Source organism: Planococcus citri, chromosome 5, assembly GCF_950023065.1.
Source record: "Planococcus citri chromosome 5, ihPlaCitr1.1, whole genome shotgun sequence".
Taxonomy (NCBI): Eukaryota; Metazoa; Arthropoda; class Insecta; order Hemiptera; family Pseudococcidae; genus Planococcus; species Planococcus citri.
In genome coordinates, this window is record NC_088681.1 from 65,542,177 (window position 1) to 65,557,078 (window position 14,902).

The 14,902-nt window shown below is 35.9% G+C and overlaps 1 protein-coding gene across 1 annotated transcript; it reads left to right on the forward strand.

Annotated features, from left to right (window-relative positions):
- The first annotated feature begins 9,573 nt into the window (after positions 1–9,573).
- Positions 9,574–12,432, forward strand: LOC135846982 (uncharacterized). The gene is made up of 3 exons (XM_065366360.1): positions 9,574–9,716; positions 9,806–9,977; positions 10,186–12,432. Exon 3 carries the CDS (start codon positions 10,207–10,209, stop codon positions 12,262–12,264), a length of 2,058 nt encoding a protein of 685 aa, XP_065222432.1. The 5' UTR covers positions 9,574–9,716; positions 9,806–9,977; positions 10,186–10,206; the 3' UTR covers positions 12,265–12,432.
- The last annotated feature ends 2,470 nt before the right edge of the window (positions 12,433–14,902 follow it).

Consider the following 14,902-nt stretch of genomic DNA (forward strand, 5'->3'; position numbering starts at 1 on the left):
AGTCACAAGAACGACGTTCTAGAATACTTCGATGATTTTGTATGCGATTATGACGGTTCTATTCATTACCTTAGGACAGCCGAACGTATGATGCGTTGTGATAGATTGAGTACGAAGATAAAGTTCAACATTGCCTGTACGTATTTCTTCGAAGACTATATCAGACGGACTTGGCCTTCTGTATCGAGTCATGTGAGGGTGGATTATAATCTTTTTCTCAAGTGCCCGCAATTGAATTATTGGATTTGCCGTCTGAGGAATCAGTTGCATATGATACCAACCTGGATGAATAATTCTACTGTTGATGAAAGAATGCTTATGTGGTCGATGCCTCACAATAGGCCTTCGATGGAGTATTTTTGGAATCGATTACCTTACGAAAAACAAATACGAATTGTTCCTAATATTTGCAAGCTAGGTTTCGTTAGATTTATTTTACCGAAACTGGATGAACGACAGCTCTATGAATTCGTAAATAATACGATTGCATTTCACGACGAAGGATTTTATTTGGTGTTCCGCTATCTTCATTTACGTTGGAGGACACTCGTTCTAAAAACTTGGTCGTTCATTAAGGACATTATGAATGAGAGAACGTTTACACATGTTGTCTGTAAGTTGATAGAAATTAATAATTACGATGCTGATGAGGAACTCGATCACGAAACGTGGGAATATTTGTGCAGTGAAATATGGAACGATGCCCCGCTAAATTTCAAACAATCGGCGATTCGACTTATTTCATCCGAGAGTAAATGGTTGGAAGATGAGATACACGCCGGGTTCCTACTGCTTATTCTACAAGATGCATCTCATAAAGAAAGAAACTCGTTCTGGCGTAACTGCTGGGAAACTTTGATTGAAGTCGTTGAAATTGATGATTTGCAACGTATAATGCAGTCAGCTTTACTCGGTGAAGGTTGTCAACTCGGCGATGATATCATTTTTGAAATCAAAAAATTCAATGAGTTTGTTAACGGTACTTTCAACAACGTTGCTAAATCCACAGATTTCAAAAATAAACTCATGTTGTCATCTTCGGTTATGAAACGTTTGTCGAGAATCATTTGCTCAGGAGGAGTTTCTTTGGCAAAACTTATCGAATTTATTGATATCCTTGTGTCGGATCAAGAAGTTGTAATGCAAGTTAAAATGAATTTGATTGATTCGTTGAAAGCGTATGTCACGAATACTATACGTACTGGTCGTGATGAGTTATTTCGCAAGAAAGAGTTCAGCTCCATTTTATTATGGTGCTTGGGAAGCGAAGAGAAAGTTGGCGAATTCAAATCTACATGTACTTCTTAGGATAGCTAGATAATCATAAAACCCGTTTCGTAGAATTTGTCTTCAAAAAAAAAAATTACGTTTACGTTAAGTTTGTTTTATTTTTATTTTTTATGGACTTTTTATTCCTATTAGGTAAGTTTACAAAGTAATTTACTTAGTATTTTTTTTTTCATTTACCTACTACCTCCGTTTCTTTAAGGAAAATTAATATTAATTAGATACAGTTTATTTTATTAAAAGTATGAAAATGTCAAATTTTAATGGAGAACGCTGAATAAAAAATTTGAAAATGTTACCCAAATTATCTAAAGTAGTCTTGGGAAAAACTCTCGAGGGAACTTGTTGAACTCACAATCTTCGATTTGAACTAAACCAAGCTATAGATCGAAAGTTAATGTCTTAAAAATTCCATAACCAAAATTTGGAATTGGTATATTGGAGTTAATTTTTAGATTTTTGAAGAATTTTAGAAAATAAAAAAATAAATAAAAAAGCTGCCCCAGTAAGTAAAGTGAACACAATCTGAATACTTCCTTCAATTCAACTCCTACACATCAACAACTAAGTAAGTACATTCTACTTCAATGCCATTCTGGAGCCTTCATTTATTTTTTAATTTTCTATGGAAATATTTCAAATCACTCTAGAAATAAAGTCAAATTTAATGTTTTGCACCTAATATAACTTTTGTGGATGCTTACTCGACATGTTCTGATCACTGTAGGTGGTTACCGCGAAATTCCAAATGTTTGAATATCTTCATTTCAAACATTTTGTAAATTGCAAAAAAAGTGAAAAAAAATCAAAATTTCAAAAAAAGTGAAGTTTTTTTTCGGAAAGACCTCGTCTGGTAGGTCCAAACGATGACCATACTAGTAAAATAAATAATCACCTGTTTTGTTTTTTTTTGGCACTTTTACAAAATTCTCAAGAAAATCGTGTAAGATTTTATGCCTAATTTGAGGTCGTTGAGTACAAAACCTGGGTTCAATCATCGAAAATTGACGATTTTCGCGAAAAATTGCATTTCCTCAAAAATTACGAGCCGAGGCTCAATTTGGACGTCGTTTTCACGCTCAACGACATGTCACGAAAAATTCGAGATTCAAAAACAATTTTTGGTTTGTTTTTGGTTCGCAAAGTGAGCGGCTCCTAGCCCAAATTTTGACTCTATTCGCGACTAGTTTTTTTTACATCTTTTTTCCTTTTTTTGATTTTCAAAAAAATCGTGTAAAATGTGTTTTTTAATTAATTTAAGGCCACCGAGTTCAAATCTATCGAAAACTACAACCCAATGCTCAATTATTTGAACGACATTTTTGTACTCAGCGACTTCAAATCAGTAAGAAAAGTTCACATAAAATGCATTTATTATTTGTTGCTAATTTTCGTCTGTCAAAATGGACGATTTTTGGTACATAGAAGGGGACACTATGGCAAGAATCAGACATCGGAAACGAATTCGCTGTCACAAAAAAAACCCCTAGCCCTACTTTCTATTCGATTCGTTACCATATTCCGGTTTTTTTCTTTGGCAAAAGTGTTTCTCGTATTTACGGCAAATTGGTTATGCAGTTTTATTAACACCATTACTTTGAAAATTCAATCTAATTTATTGTAAGACTGATAAAAGTCGGGCGGTTCTTTTGAATGTGGATACTTCATGCATTTCAGATGACCATTTCTGACTGACTCGAGGTCGTCGAGTTCGATTCAAGTATTTCACAAAATGCAGTTTCGTTTCAAGAAAATGCTATAATTAACGAAAAATTTCAATTTTTGCACGAACGACATACTGACAAGGGAATCTCTTGAGGTGTCACACTCCGATTGAACGGGACCATGATTTTTGGAAAGAGCATCGTCTAAAACCACCAAAACCAAATTTTCAGCTGCTTAAGTTCATTTTTTGATTTTTGGCGAATTTTTGAATATTCAAAATTGACTGTTTTTGGCGATTTATGCTTTTTTTTTTAGAAAAAAGTACATAACTTGATCAAAAAAAATGGTCAAAATAAGTCCCAAAACTAATATTTATTATCCAAATTTCACAATTTCCAGCCATTCTGGAGCCTCCAGCGCGATTTTAAATTTTTCCAGAATTTTGAATTTGCTCCAGAAGGCGTGAATATGAAGTTGAGCAGCTAAAAATCGAGTTGTATATTACACTCGACCTGTTTAACGAGTTTATCCACATTTGAGCCGGTTTTGAGAGCGACACCTCAAGAGTGGTTTCTTGAGGTGTCACCCTCGCTCCAAAACGGCTGGAAATGGTAGAATTTGCGCTCCGGGGGTTAGTTCTTGAAAAAATACGGCAATTCGCGCAAATTTCAAAAATTCCCTCACAAACGGTTATCTTTTGATTTTTTGGATTTTTTAATTTTGAAAAAAGCTGGTCAAAAAACCATTGAGCAAGGGACTTGCTCATTTCGGCTTATTCTCTGCTTGGTAAAATTTTATGGAAATCTCGAGCACGGAAAGATTTACTGGAAGTTTCAGTAATTTCCAAAAAATCGATCGAGGCTCCAAAACGAATGGAACTCTACCTGCAGTCGACTTCATGGTGGGTTGAAATTTTTGCCAATGATTCCCAAAAAGTTTTGCTTTTTACCAGAAATAGACAAAATTTTAATTTGTTGCCAAAAATGAGAAAAACAGTAAAATAAACAGATAAAAAAATTAAAAATACGTGAGTAACTGCAACATTTTGATGTAAATTAGTCGCAGAATTAGGGGAAAAAAAGGAGTAAGGAGTTTTGATTTGGCAACACTCCAACTCCACTCCTACTCCTTATTGAAACAGTGGGAGTACTCCAGCATAGGAGTATGGCTCCACACTACAGCATGGAGTGCTCCTGCTCTTACTCCAAGCATATATTCTTCAAAAAATCTCACTCCTTGCACTCCTTACAGTCCAGGAAAATTAGCATTCTATTGGGAAAAGTGAGGTAGAAAGCTGGATTTTGGAATACTGGTCGATTTTTATGTGCTTAACACGAATCATTTTTTGATGAATTTTTTAAACTCAAATTTGGTCCCAAAATGAGAAAAAAATCAAAATTTTACAAAATTCATCTGGAAACCCGAAATTTGGAATGTGCTGTAGCCTATAGGTAGGTAATCTTGTCCCGCCAAATCAATTGAAAATGATTTTCGGGTTTCCAGATGAATTTTGTAAAATTTTGATTTTTTTTCTCATTTTGGGACCAAATTTGAGTTTAAGAAATTCATCAAAAAATGAGAAACAAAATGGACTTTAGTTAATGAAATTTTCAAAATTTTGGATGTTGTCAAATTCTGCATGTAAAGTCAATTATTCGATCTGTTGTCTTGTCTAGTTCAAAAAATTTTCTGCCAGGTGGGATCCCCCCTCCCTGTTAGAAGGGAAGGGAACGAAACAGAACAGAACAGAACAAAACAAATGGAACGGAACGACACAGAACAAAACAAAACGGAACAGAACAGTAAAAATGCAAAGTGATTTGTTCATGAACGGAACGGAACAAAGCAATTGTTTCAGTCACCACTGTCACCAGCGGTCCTAACTCCTAACTTCCTAAGCGGTCCAGCCCTGGGCAGGGATGGCAAACTGAAACTGAAACTGGAACTAATTGGAATTTCAGTTTTTTTTTCAGTTTTCAAATTTTTTTTTCTTCTTTTGACTTTGCTCTTAAGGCCTTTTTATAATGACCATAGTGTTTCACATTTTCTTCTATGGTAAAAATTTCAAAGTGTTTTTTTTTCACTGCAAACTAGTGCATTCTCATTTTGATTTGAAATTTTGCCAGACCCTTAGGGCCTCATATCCTCAGCCTCAGAGAAAGGATTAAATAAAATGAAGATGAGTATTCCAAAACGTGCTTAGTCCAATTGAAAATAGTGATTAGCTTGTTTTTACATACGGTTTTATGAGTGATGTCAGATGTGTGATATGTCGAAAGTCGAAATGCATGTTTTTGAGGGTGTAGATCACGAATTTGACAATATTTTTACCGTAGGGGTGAATGGTGGGGGATGAAGGGGTGAAGACGGTGAAAAATTCAAAATTTGACTACAATAATGTATGATATGTCGAAATGTACTTTTTCGAGTGTGTACCTGTATAGGCCACGACCAATTTGATAATATTTTTTTGTAGGCGTGGGGGGGCAGGGGTGAAGGGCGCAACAAATTCAAAATTTGACTATAATGATGTGTGTGTGATGTGTCATATGTCGAAATGTATGTTTTCCAGGGTAGATCACGAATTTGACAATATTTTTTTCCTATGGGTGGATGGTGGGGGATGAAGGGGTGAAAACGGTGAAAGATTCGAAAATCGAAATTCCAATTCGATTATAAATGATTTGTCACAATTTGTGATATGTTGAAATGTAAATGTACTTTTTCGAGGGTGTAGATCACGAATTTGATTTATGCCTTCAAAAACATAAATTTCGACATATCACACATCATTAAGGTCAAATTTTGAATTTTTCACCGTTTTCACCCCCTTAATCAGCTTCATCCCCCCATCCACCCCTACGAAAAAAATATTGTCAAAATCGTGGTCTACTGTCTACGCCCTCAAAAACATAGACATACATTTCGATTTTCAACATATCACACATCATTATGGTCAAATTTTGAATTTTTCACCCCCGTCACCCCCCTCACCCCTCACCCCTACAAAAAAATGAAAACTGAAAACTGGAACGGAAACTGAAACTAAAAAAATGAAAACTGGAAACTGGAAACTGAAAACTGAAAACTGGAACTAAAAAAATGAAAACTGAAAACTAGAAACTGAAACTGGAACTAATATGTATCATTTCAGTTTTCCATCCCTGGCCCTGGGCGTTTGTCGACCACAGAGATGACAAACTGAAACTGAAACTGAAACTGAAACTGAAAACTGAAATTAACTGGAACTAAAATGAAAAAACTGAAACTGGAACCGGCACTGGAACTAAAAAAATGAAAACTAAAAACTGAAAACCAAAACTGGAACTACCTAATTGGAATTTCAGTTTTTTTTTCAGTTTTCAACTTTTTTTTTCCTCTTTTGACTTTGCTCTTAGTTGTGATGTGAAATGAACAGGGTGGCTATTCCCAAAATATTTTTGCCTCCGCAATCGATGTAATGAGCATCGCAAATAGTCCGGCATATGACAATAGGAGTAATTGCACAACCCCTCTGCCGATCCTCCGGGACAACTTTTTTCTTAAAGGAAACATCCTAAGGAACATTTTAAAGCAAACTTGCCAAAAAAAGCTGGCCTTACAAAATGGCGGCCATTTTGATTGACAGGTCAGCCGAAATCGCAGATTTTGCGGTTTAACAGACTTGCACGAACTTTTTCAAACTTTACAAAGGTAGATCGAAAGATCATGCAAAAATTTATCACCTGTCAAAATTTCAAGTGCTAAAGTGGGTTTTTCGATTTTTGGTGAATTTTTGAAAATCGAATTTAGGCCAAAAATGAGAGAAAAAATCAAAATTTTACTAAATTGACCAAGAAAGCTGAAATTTGAGATATTCCCTATTTTTGACATGCCAAATTGATTGAAAACTGTTTCAACCCACTTTGAGCAGTTCTGGAGCCTCCAGCAGATTTTTAAAACTCGAAATTCCCACAAAATTCCATGAAATTGGAGTTGTAAAGCTGAAATTTATTCTGAAAACTAAATTCAATACTCTACGAAGTACTGCAGGTGAATTTCAAGTCGTTTTGGAGCCTCCAGCGACTTTTTGAAAATTCCTGAAGCCTCCAGCAGATTTTTGAAACATTAAATTTTCACAAAATTTCATCAAATGGAGATAGAAAGCTAAAACTTACTCTACACTCCAATTTTAACACCCTCTAAAGACGACTTCGGGTGTGTTCAAGTCACTTAAGATCCTCCAGCGACTTTTTTGAAAATTACTGGAGCCTCCAGTAGATTTTTGAAACTTGAAATTTCCTCAAAATTTCATCAAACTGAGATGGAGAGTCGAAATTCATTCTGCAAACTAATTTCAATACGCTACGAAGTTGACTCCTGGTGGATTTCAAGTCGTTTTGGAGCCTCCAGCAACTTTTTGTAGCGTTGTATGGCATTTTTTTGGAAAATTGAAATTGCCTACGGCTACAAGTAGCTGGTAGCTTCAAAACCATTTGAAACCACCATTTTCTCGATCTCCAATTTTTAGGTTATTTTGATAACTGGTTGCAAATTAATGAACCGGTTTCAAAATCCGATCAGCGAAAATGGTTCAATTTTTCACGCTCTACAACTTTTGTTTCAAACTTTTTTCTTTATCTACAATTTTTGGGTATTTTTTGTTAACCAGTTGCAAATTAACGAACTGGTTTCAAAAAATTCATATCACGTTTTTGTCGCCTTAGTGTGTAGAATACATTGCGCCAATAAAAACCAGTTTGAATTTTTTGACCAAACCGGTTTTACAATTTGTGCCTTGTGGACACCCTGTGCATGGGCCTGAAAACTTCAGTGGCATTTATTTTCTAAGTGGAAAGAGTTAGAGAGATGAATGAAGCGGCGTTGAGTAGGGAAAAATAAGGGCTTTCAAAAGCAACCTTAAAAATTTCAGGGTTGCTTTTGAAAGCCCTTATTTTTCCCTACTCAACGCCGCTTCATTCATCTCTCTAACTCTTTCCACTTAGAAAATAAATGCCACCGAACACTACTTTTGTGTCATACTGTAGAAGTGTAGATGGTAACTCAGGGGTAAACTTGGCCACTGCGCATACTCAGACGAACCGAGAACCGATAGTACCGCACGCCGCCGCGCCGAGCCGCCGCCGCCGTCAAATAATGCGCGCCGTCGCCGCCGATAGTTTTCTCAACCACGCCGGCCGCCGCCGCCGCCGATTTTGCGCGGCGGCGTTAATCGGCGTGGCGAATATTTTCAGTCCTCGAGTATAAATGATCCACCCAGAAATGAAGTTTTCGCTGATTAAGTCCAAAAAATCTTCAAAAAAATTTCGCCCTCGCTGTGCTCAAGCTTGAACTTTGAACTTCTGTCGTCTGATCTAATTATAGCAGTGGCGGACTGGCCTGAGGGCCTATGATTCAAAAACCTGTCATTCAAATTCTGAAGTTTTGATCTAAAAAAAACAAATTTCTGAAAATCATGGTTTTTTTATCTCTCGAAATACGAATTTTGGAATGCTTTTGGAAAACTTTTCGTTTTTCCTTCTCTGCTTCATAGCGTAAAAATTTAAAAAAAATTCAATCATCAGTCAAAATGACAAAAAGACATGCTTACCATTCTACTTTTACTTTTCTCTAGAAGTGGAGCCAACATGAAATGTTATTTTTACAAAAATTCAAAAATGTGGTCATTAAAATAATGCAGGATAGAATCTCAAAAATTGTAATATCATATTTTCATATTTTATGGGGAGGGAATGGGGCAAAAATGATGAGTGGTATTTTTTTTTATAGATGACAAAGGAATTTTCCAAGGAAAGCTCCTGGAAATTTATTTCTGAAAAGTTTCAAATCCATGAAGAAAAATTGTTAGAAATGGAGAGAAAGAAAGTTGCCAAAAAAAAAACGTTCAATTTCTGCAAAATATTGATAAAATTGTTCAAAATGAAAGAAAGAAAAATAGTTTGGAAATAATTGGAAATTTATTAGTTACTCATACGTAGTTGATAAAATGACATTTTCAAACTGACATTTTTTCAACGCCTGCTTCATACTTCGAAGAAATACAAATTTCCAGTAACTTTCTGAAAACTTTCCGCAGTTTCCGCAAGTTTTCAAAATATAAATTTCTGGAAATTTATCATCCTTTGTATTTTTCAACTTTCTGACTGTTACCTCAGAGATAAAAAATCTCATTCCTGAAATTTTTGGGATTCGATTCTGCTTCTAAACTTCTAAAAGCACATTTCAAATTTTTATGGTCATAAAATTTTATTTTGATCCATTGATCCTACTCTTGCGGGTCCAAGAAAAGAGTAAAAATTCAAAGTTAGCATTTCAAGGTACAAAAAATGGGTATTTTTTGCATTCAATTTTGTTCTCGCGCCGAGGGCGCCGCCGCCGCCTACAAATTTGAGGAGATTTAAGACGCCGCCGAAAATTGAATTTTTTGTCGGCGCGCCGCCGGCCGCCGATGAAAAATTACAAAACGCCGCCGCCTACAAAAAGCTCGTCGGCGTGCGGTACTAAGAACCGATCATGAACATGAACCGATGCACCGGAAAAAAGAATCACATAAGCCATCGTTTGTGATTTATTACGCATCCCGCATTCAAAAAAGTAATTGCTATTTATCTCTTATCACTTGTATTTGTTTTTGTTTAGTACTTGATGTGTTTTTAATTGAATTTTAATCTAATGTATTAAACTAATTAAAATAGTCGAATTATCATTATAAATTGTTAATGGTGGTGTAGCATGATGCCAAGAAGAGTTCCTCGTGCACCGAGGTGAGAAAGTACTACTAAAACGGATTTATAGCGATAGTTTTCGAGATCAACGTATTCAAGTTTGTAGTAATATTTTCACTCGGTTTCAGCTGAAAATCCTTTGAAGTATAAATTACATATCATAGCACGACAGCGCGTGGGTCCCGATTGCGAATTCTTCCAACGTTTTGGATTACTTTAGCGAAAGAATCAATCCGTTCTATGACCGAACCTGTAATAATAAAACGCTCCAAATCAACCATTGAGTCCGGATCAGCTAGTGTGAGTATCTTGTTGTAGTGTTGTATTCATTAGAAAATATTTGAAGTTTAAAATTGCTCGAATGATTTCTTTTCCGATATCTCTCGTATTAGGTTGTTAATTTTATGACAATTTGTATGCATAAAAAAAATGAAATTTTACCTATTTTGGCTATTTTTAATCCGATTATAATACGCGTTCCTTCGCAATATTAACTTGGACATTGCAGTTTCAGATTCCTTGATTGAAAATGGGAATTGAGGCGAATCAAGAACGTAAAATGGCTGCATTAGTATCTAACGTATATGATCTACTCTACGCGAGTCCGGTGGCTCTAGAAGAAATCGCAGCCAATGCGGTTGCCGTCGAATTATGGCGCTGCGAACTCAATAAACATCGTACGAATGATAATTTGAACGAATTCCTATCAAGTCCAAATATTTTGTTAAAAAACCTTATTCCAAACACGCCATCATCTATCGAACGAGTAATCGAAGAACGTATCAAAAAATTTGCATACTCGGTGACAGAGTGGCTACGAGACTACCCTTACAAGGTACTGGATTTCCATCGCAGTGATAGGAATAGCATTTTGCACGATTTTAATGATTTTAAATGCGACTGGGACGGCACCATTCATTACGTCCGTACGGCCAAACAAATGATTATGTGCGACCGACTCAGCGCAGTTGAGAAATTCAACGTAGCCTGCGTGTACTGCTTCGAGAACGAAGTCAGACGACTTTGGCTTCCCGTATCTGAAACGCTAGACTTGAACGAAATTGATTTCAATCAATGCCCGCAACTGTATTACTGGATTTGTTCGCTGAAAAATGAATTGCATCGAATACCTAATCAACAGGACGATTCCGTCGATGAAATTATGTTTTATAGGGATAACTTCTATAATAATAATCGGTCATCTATGGAGTATTTTTGGAATCGTATTAGACCGGAGAATCGTTTAAGAAAAGCTGTACACTTGTCTGAGAGAGTTGATGCATCTTTCGCCCGGTTTTTTTTACTAAAATTGTACGAAGAAGAGCTCGGTAAATTTGTCGCCGAATATGGCGGTGATTTTATATATGGCCTGATTGTGAGCGACGATTTATTTTACGTTCTTCCAACGTGGATGTATATTAAAGATAAGATGAATGAAAATAATTTCACGAAGCTAATCGAACGGCTTGCAGAATACGATACCAATAATCATATTTCAGAAGACGTTATAAATGAGACTTGTGATGAAACATTGGAAGGGTGGCCGAACACCGAAGATGAAACGTATTTGTTCTGCGAAATATGGAAAAATGCCTCGGATGAATTGAAACAATCAGCAATCACGATTATTTTGAGTAAAGAAAAATATTGGTTGTTTGACAGGGAGCGTATAGGTATTAAGCCGACGGAATTCAGAGACATCAGGTTTCTGTTAAGTATACTGTCGGATGCCTCTTTCGAACAGAGAAACGCTTTTTGGAATAATACTTGGCTTAGTTTGATCGACGCTACACGTGCCAAAGATTTACATCGAATTATGAAACTATGTTTCGAAAACGAAAACGATATTGCTAAATTTAAAGAAACCACTATGGCAGTATACGAAAATATCAGTCCGTATTGCGTCGAAGTAATGAAGACCGGATGTTTCAACGAATTAAATGACACTCTTGTGTTTTGTTGTCCTGAAACTGAAAAACGAAAAGATTTCAAACGACGCCTACTGCGGTCCTGCTTCCTCGGAGATGATTCGATATTGTGCTTTACGCATCTTACCAAAGTGAAACCGATGAATGAATTCATTGACGATGCCTTCGACGATGCCGACCTTGCCGCTGATTTTAAAAATCAAGTTTTATACACGCATGCAGCCATAATGAGTATGAGTCAATGCATTAGATTAACGTATTCACACATTTACACGATAAATTTCGTTGATACATTTGCATCGAACGAGCAGGTCGTGGAGTTTGCGAAACAGGGTGTTTTGAAGAGCCTGCACTATCATTTGATAACTGATAATTCTTTTATGTGGGAAATTTCAGCTGATAATTTGCGAGTTATATCAGTTTGGTGTTTGGGTAATGATGAAGAAGTTGCTAATTTCAAACAGTCGGTGTCGTTAGATGGTTTCTTGCGTAATATAGCGCCGGTTGAATTTCATCAGGGACTCGTAACTTCTGAGGGAGAAAAGGCGAGATATCGTCGAAATTTTGATGAATTTCTAAAATGGTATTTCGACAGCCCGGAGGAGATTGAAAAGTTCAAGAAAGGGATTCCCGATGAATTGAAAATTTTCCTCCCATAATTCGAGATAATTCAAGGATAATTCTATGTTTCTTTTTACTATTCGACTCTTGGCTATATTTTCATCACGAAAGAGTATTCAGTGGTAACAGTCACAAGAACGACGTTCTAGAATACTTCGATGATTTTGTATGTGATTATGAAGGTTCTATTCATTGTCTTAGGGCAGCCGAAAGTATGATGCGTTGTGTAGCATTCAGTACGAAGATAACTCTACTGTTGATGAAAGAATGCTTATGTGGTCGATGCCTCGCAATAGATGGCAGATTTGGATATACCGTTTTACACTCTATAATGTGACATATTCGGTTTTTTTGGATCAAAGTCATTTTGGTGTGAAATTCACTTTCAAAACCAAGGGTTAGAATCATAACTCAATGGCAAATGTGAGTTTTGATGAAAACTTAGTTTTGTTTGCAAAATTCCATAGGGGAAAGTTTGATAACAAGCTGAATTTTGGTACACGGGGTTTTTTTGATACGCTGAACACGAATTTGGGGTGTCTACGTGAATCTGGTGTACGCTCCCCCCTTTTTTGTGGACCTTAAGCCCCAAATTTGTTTTTAAGCGTTCAGGTCAGAAAATATGCAATTTTATGCAAAATGCTTCTCATCGATTTCGTTTCACTATTCCACGTCGAATGAAGAGTCAGCGAAGTTTCCCACCCCAAAGGGGGTTGACCTATGGTCACTCAAAGTAGGGGTGCACAGTGGACTGTGAGCACCCTCAAAACGGGCGTAATTCAAAAACATACAATGAACCCTAAAAAAATGGTACAATGGTATCCTCCCTTATGTTTTTTGGGTCGCAGAATACGAATTTAACAATATTTTTTTGTAGGGGTAGGGGGTGAGGGGGGCGAGAAATTCAAAATTTGACTATAATGATGTGTGATATGTCGAAATGTATGTTTTCGTGGTTGTAGATCACGAATTTGACAATATTTTTTTCGTAAGGGGTAATGGTGGGTGATGAAGGGGGTGAAAACGGTGAACAATTCAAAATTTGAATATAATGAATAATGATGTGTGATATGTCGAAATGTGCCAAGTATGAATAATTCAACTGAAAGTGAGTAATTTTCATCAATTTACTCGATTTTAGTTGTTATAAAGTCATTATAGAGGTTTAATTTACGTTAAAACTCCGTTTTTTGCCTACTCTGCTACATAAATAGGAATAGAACAAATTTTTGCACGTAGATGCACGGGAAATCCCAGGGGCTAGTACTTAAGATAGTGTATTTCAAGATGTCATTTGCCATTTTTGCCACCGAATGCCCCGGCGACCACAACAGTCAATTATAGTGAAAAATCATGGTGAATTTTGTTTAAATGTTACAAATTTTTTCTTCCAGGGACTTTGACGGCTCTCCAATAGAAAATTCTCCATCCCCCAACCCTCACATTTTCTACACCTTCAAAAACATACATTTTGACATATCACACATCATTATGGTCAAATTTTGAATTTTTCACCCTCTTCATCCCCCACCATTAACCCTTACGAAAAAAATATTGTCGAATTCGCGATCTACAACCTCGAAAACATACATTTCGACACATCACATATCATTATAGTCAAATTTTGAATTTTCAACCATTTTCACCCCTCAGCCCCCACTGGCCACCATTGACCCCTACGAAAAAAATATTGTCAAATTCGTGATCTACACCCTCAAAAACATACATTTCAACATATCACACATCATTATAGTCAAATTTTGAATTTCTCGCCCCCCTCACCCTCACATCCCCCACCCCTACAAAAAAAATATTGTCAAATTCGTATTCTGCGGCCCAAAAAAACATAAATTTTGCATAAAATTGCATATTTTCGGACTTGAACGCAAAAAAACAAATTTGGGGTTTTGCAGAGGACTTGTTAAAAAGAAAATTAAATTTTCTGTCAAATGGCGAAAAAATGTTTATTTTTGCGCAGAAACATCTGCGAACCGGAATTTTTAACCTGAATCGTAACCAATAATGACCCAACAATTTTCGGCAAAATAATTTTTATCCAATAACCTTTAACCAAAATTAAATTCAAAAAATTGGTTAATAGCTTTAGTTGATAGATATGCTTCAATTTTTCATTTTTTTTCAATAAAATCAAAATTTTTCTGTATTTTTTGTGCTAAAAACTGATGAAATTATTTTTATTCATATTCTGAACTTTGTCTGGATTTGAAGAATCCTTGAAGGCGACGACCGGCTGTATTTATTTTCGAAAAAATCTGGGCAATATTTTTTGAAATTTTACAGAAATTTTTGAGTATTATCTAATTGTAATTACGTTTGAACTGGATAAAATTTTGAACATTTTGGTATGCTAAAACACCTATGTTTTCACTAAAAATTTCGAGTAATTTCAATTTAAAGTGTACTTACATAACAACAACCCGGGAATGAAAATGCGCCATAAATGATAAAATTGTTGTGTCTTGTGTCTGCGCAAAAATGACAATTTTTAACGCCATTTGACGAAAAATTTAATTCTCTATTAAAAAAGTCCTCCACAAAATTTACGTAAATCTACTCATTTTCACTAAAAAGCAGAATAACTGAATTTCTCCCATTTAACCTGCCATGGGTGACATGGGGGATTTATACGGGAGTAGTACCATTTTGTAGCTCTCG

Coding starts and splice junctions, on each gene's coding strand:
- LOC135846982 (XM_065366360.1), top strand. CDS start 10,207: ATGGGAATTGAGGCGAATCAAGAACGTAAAATGGCTGCATTAGTATCT.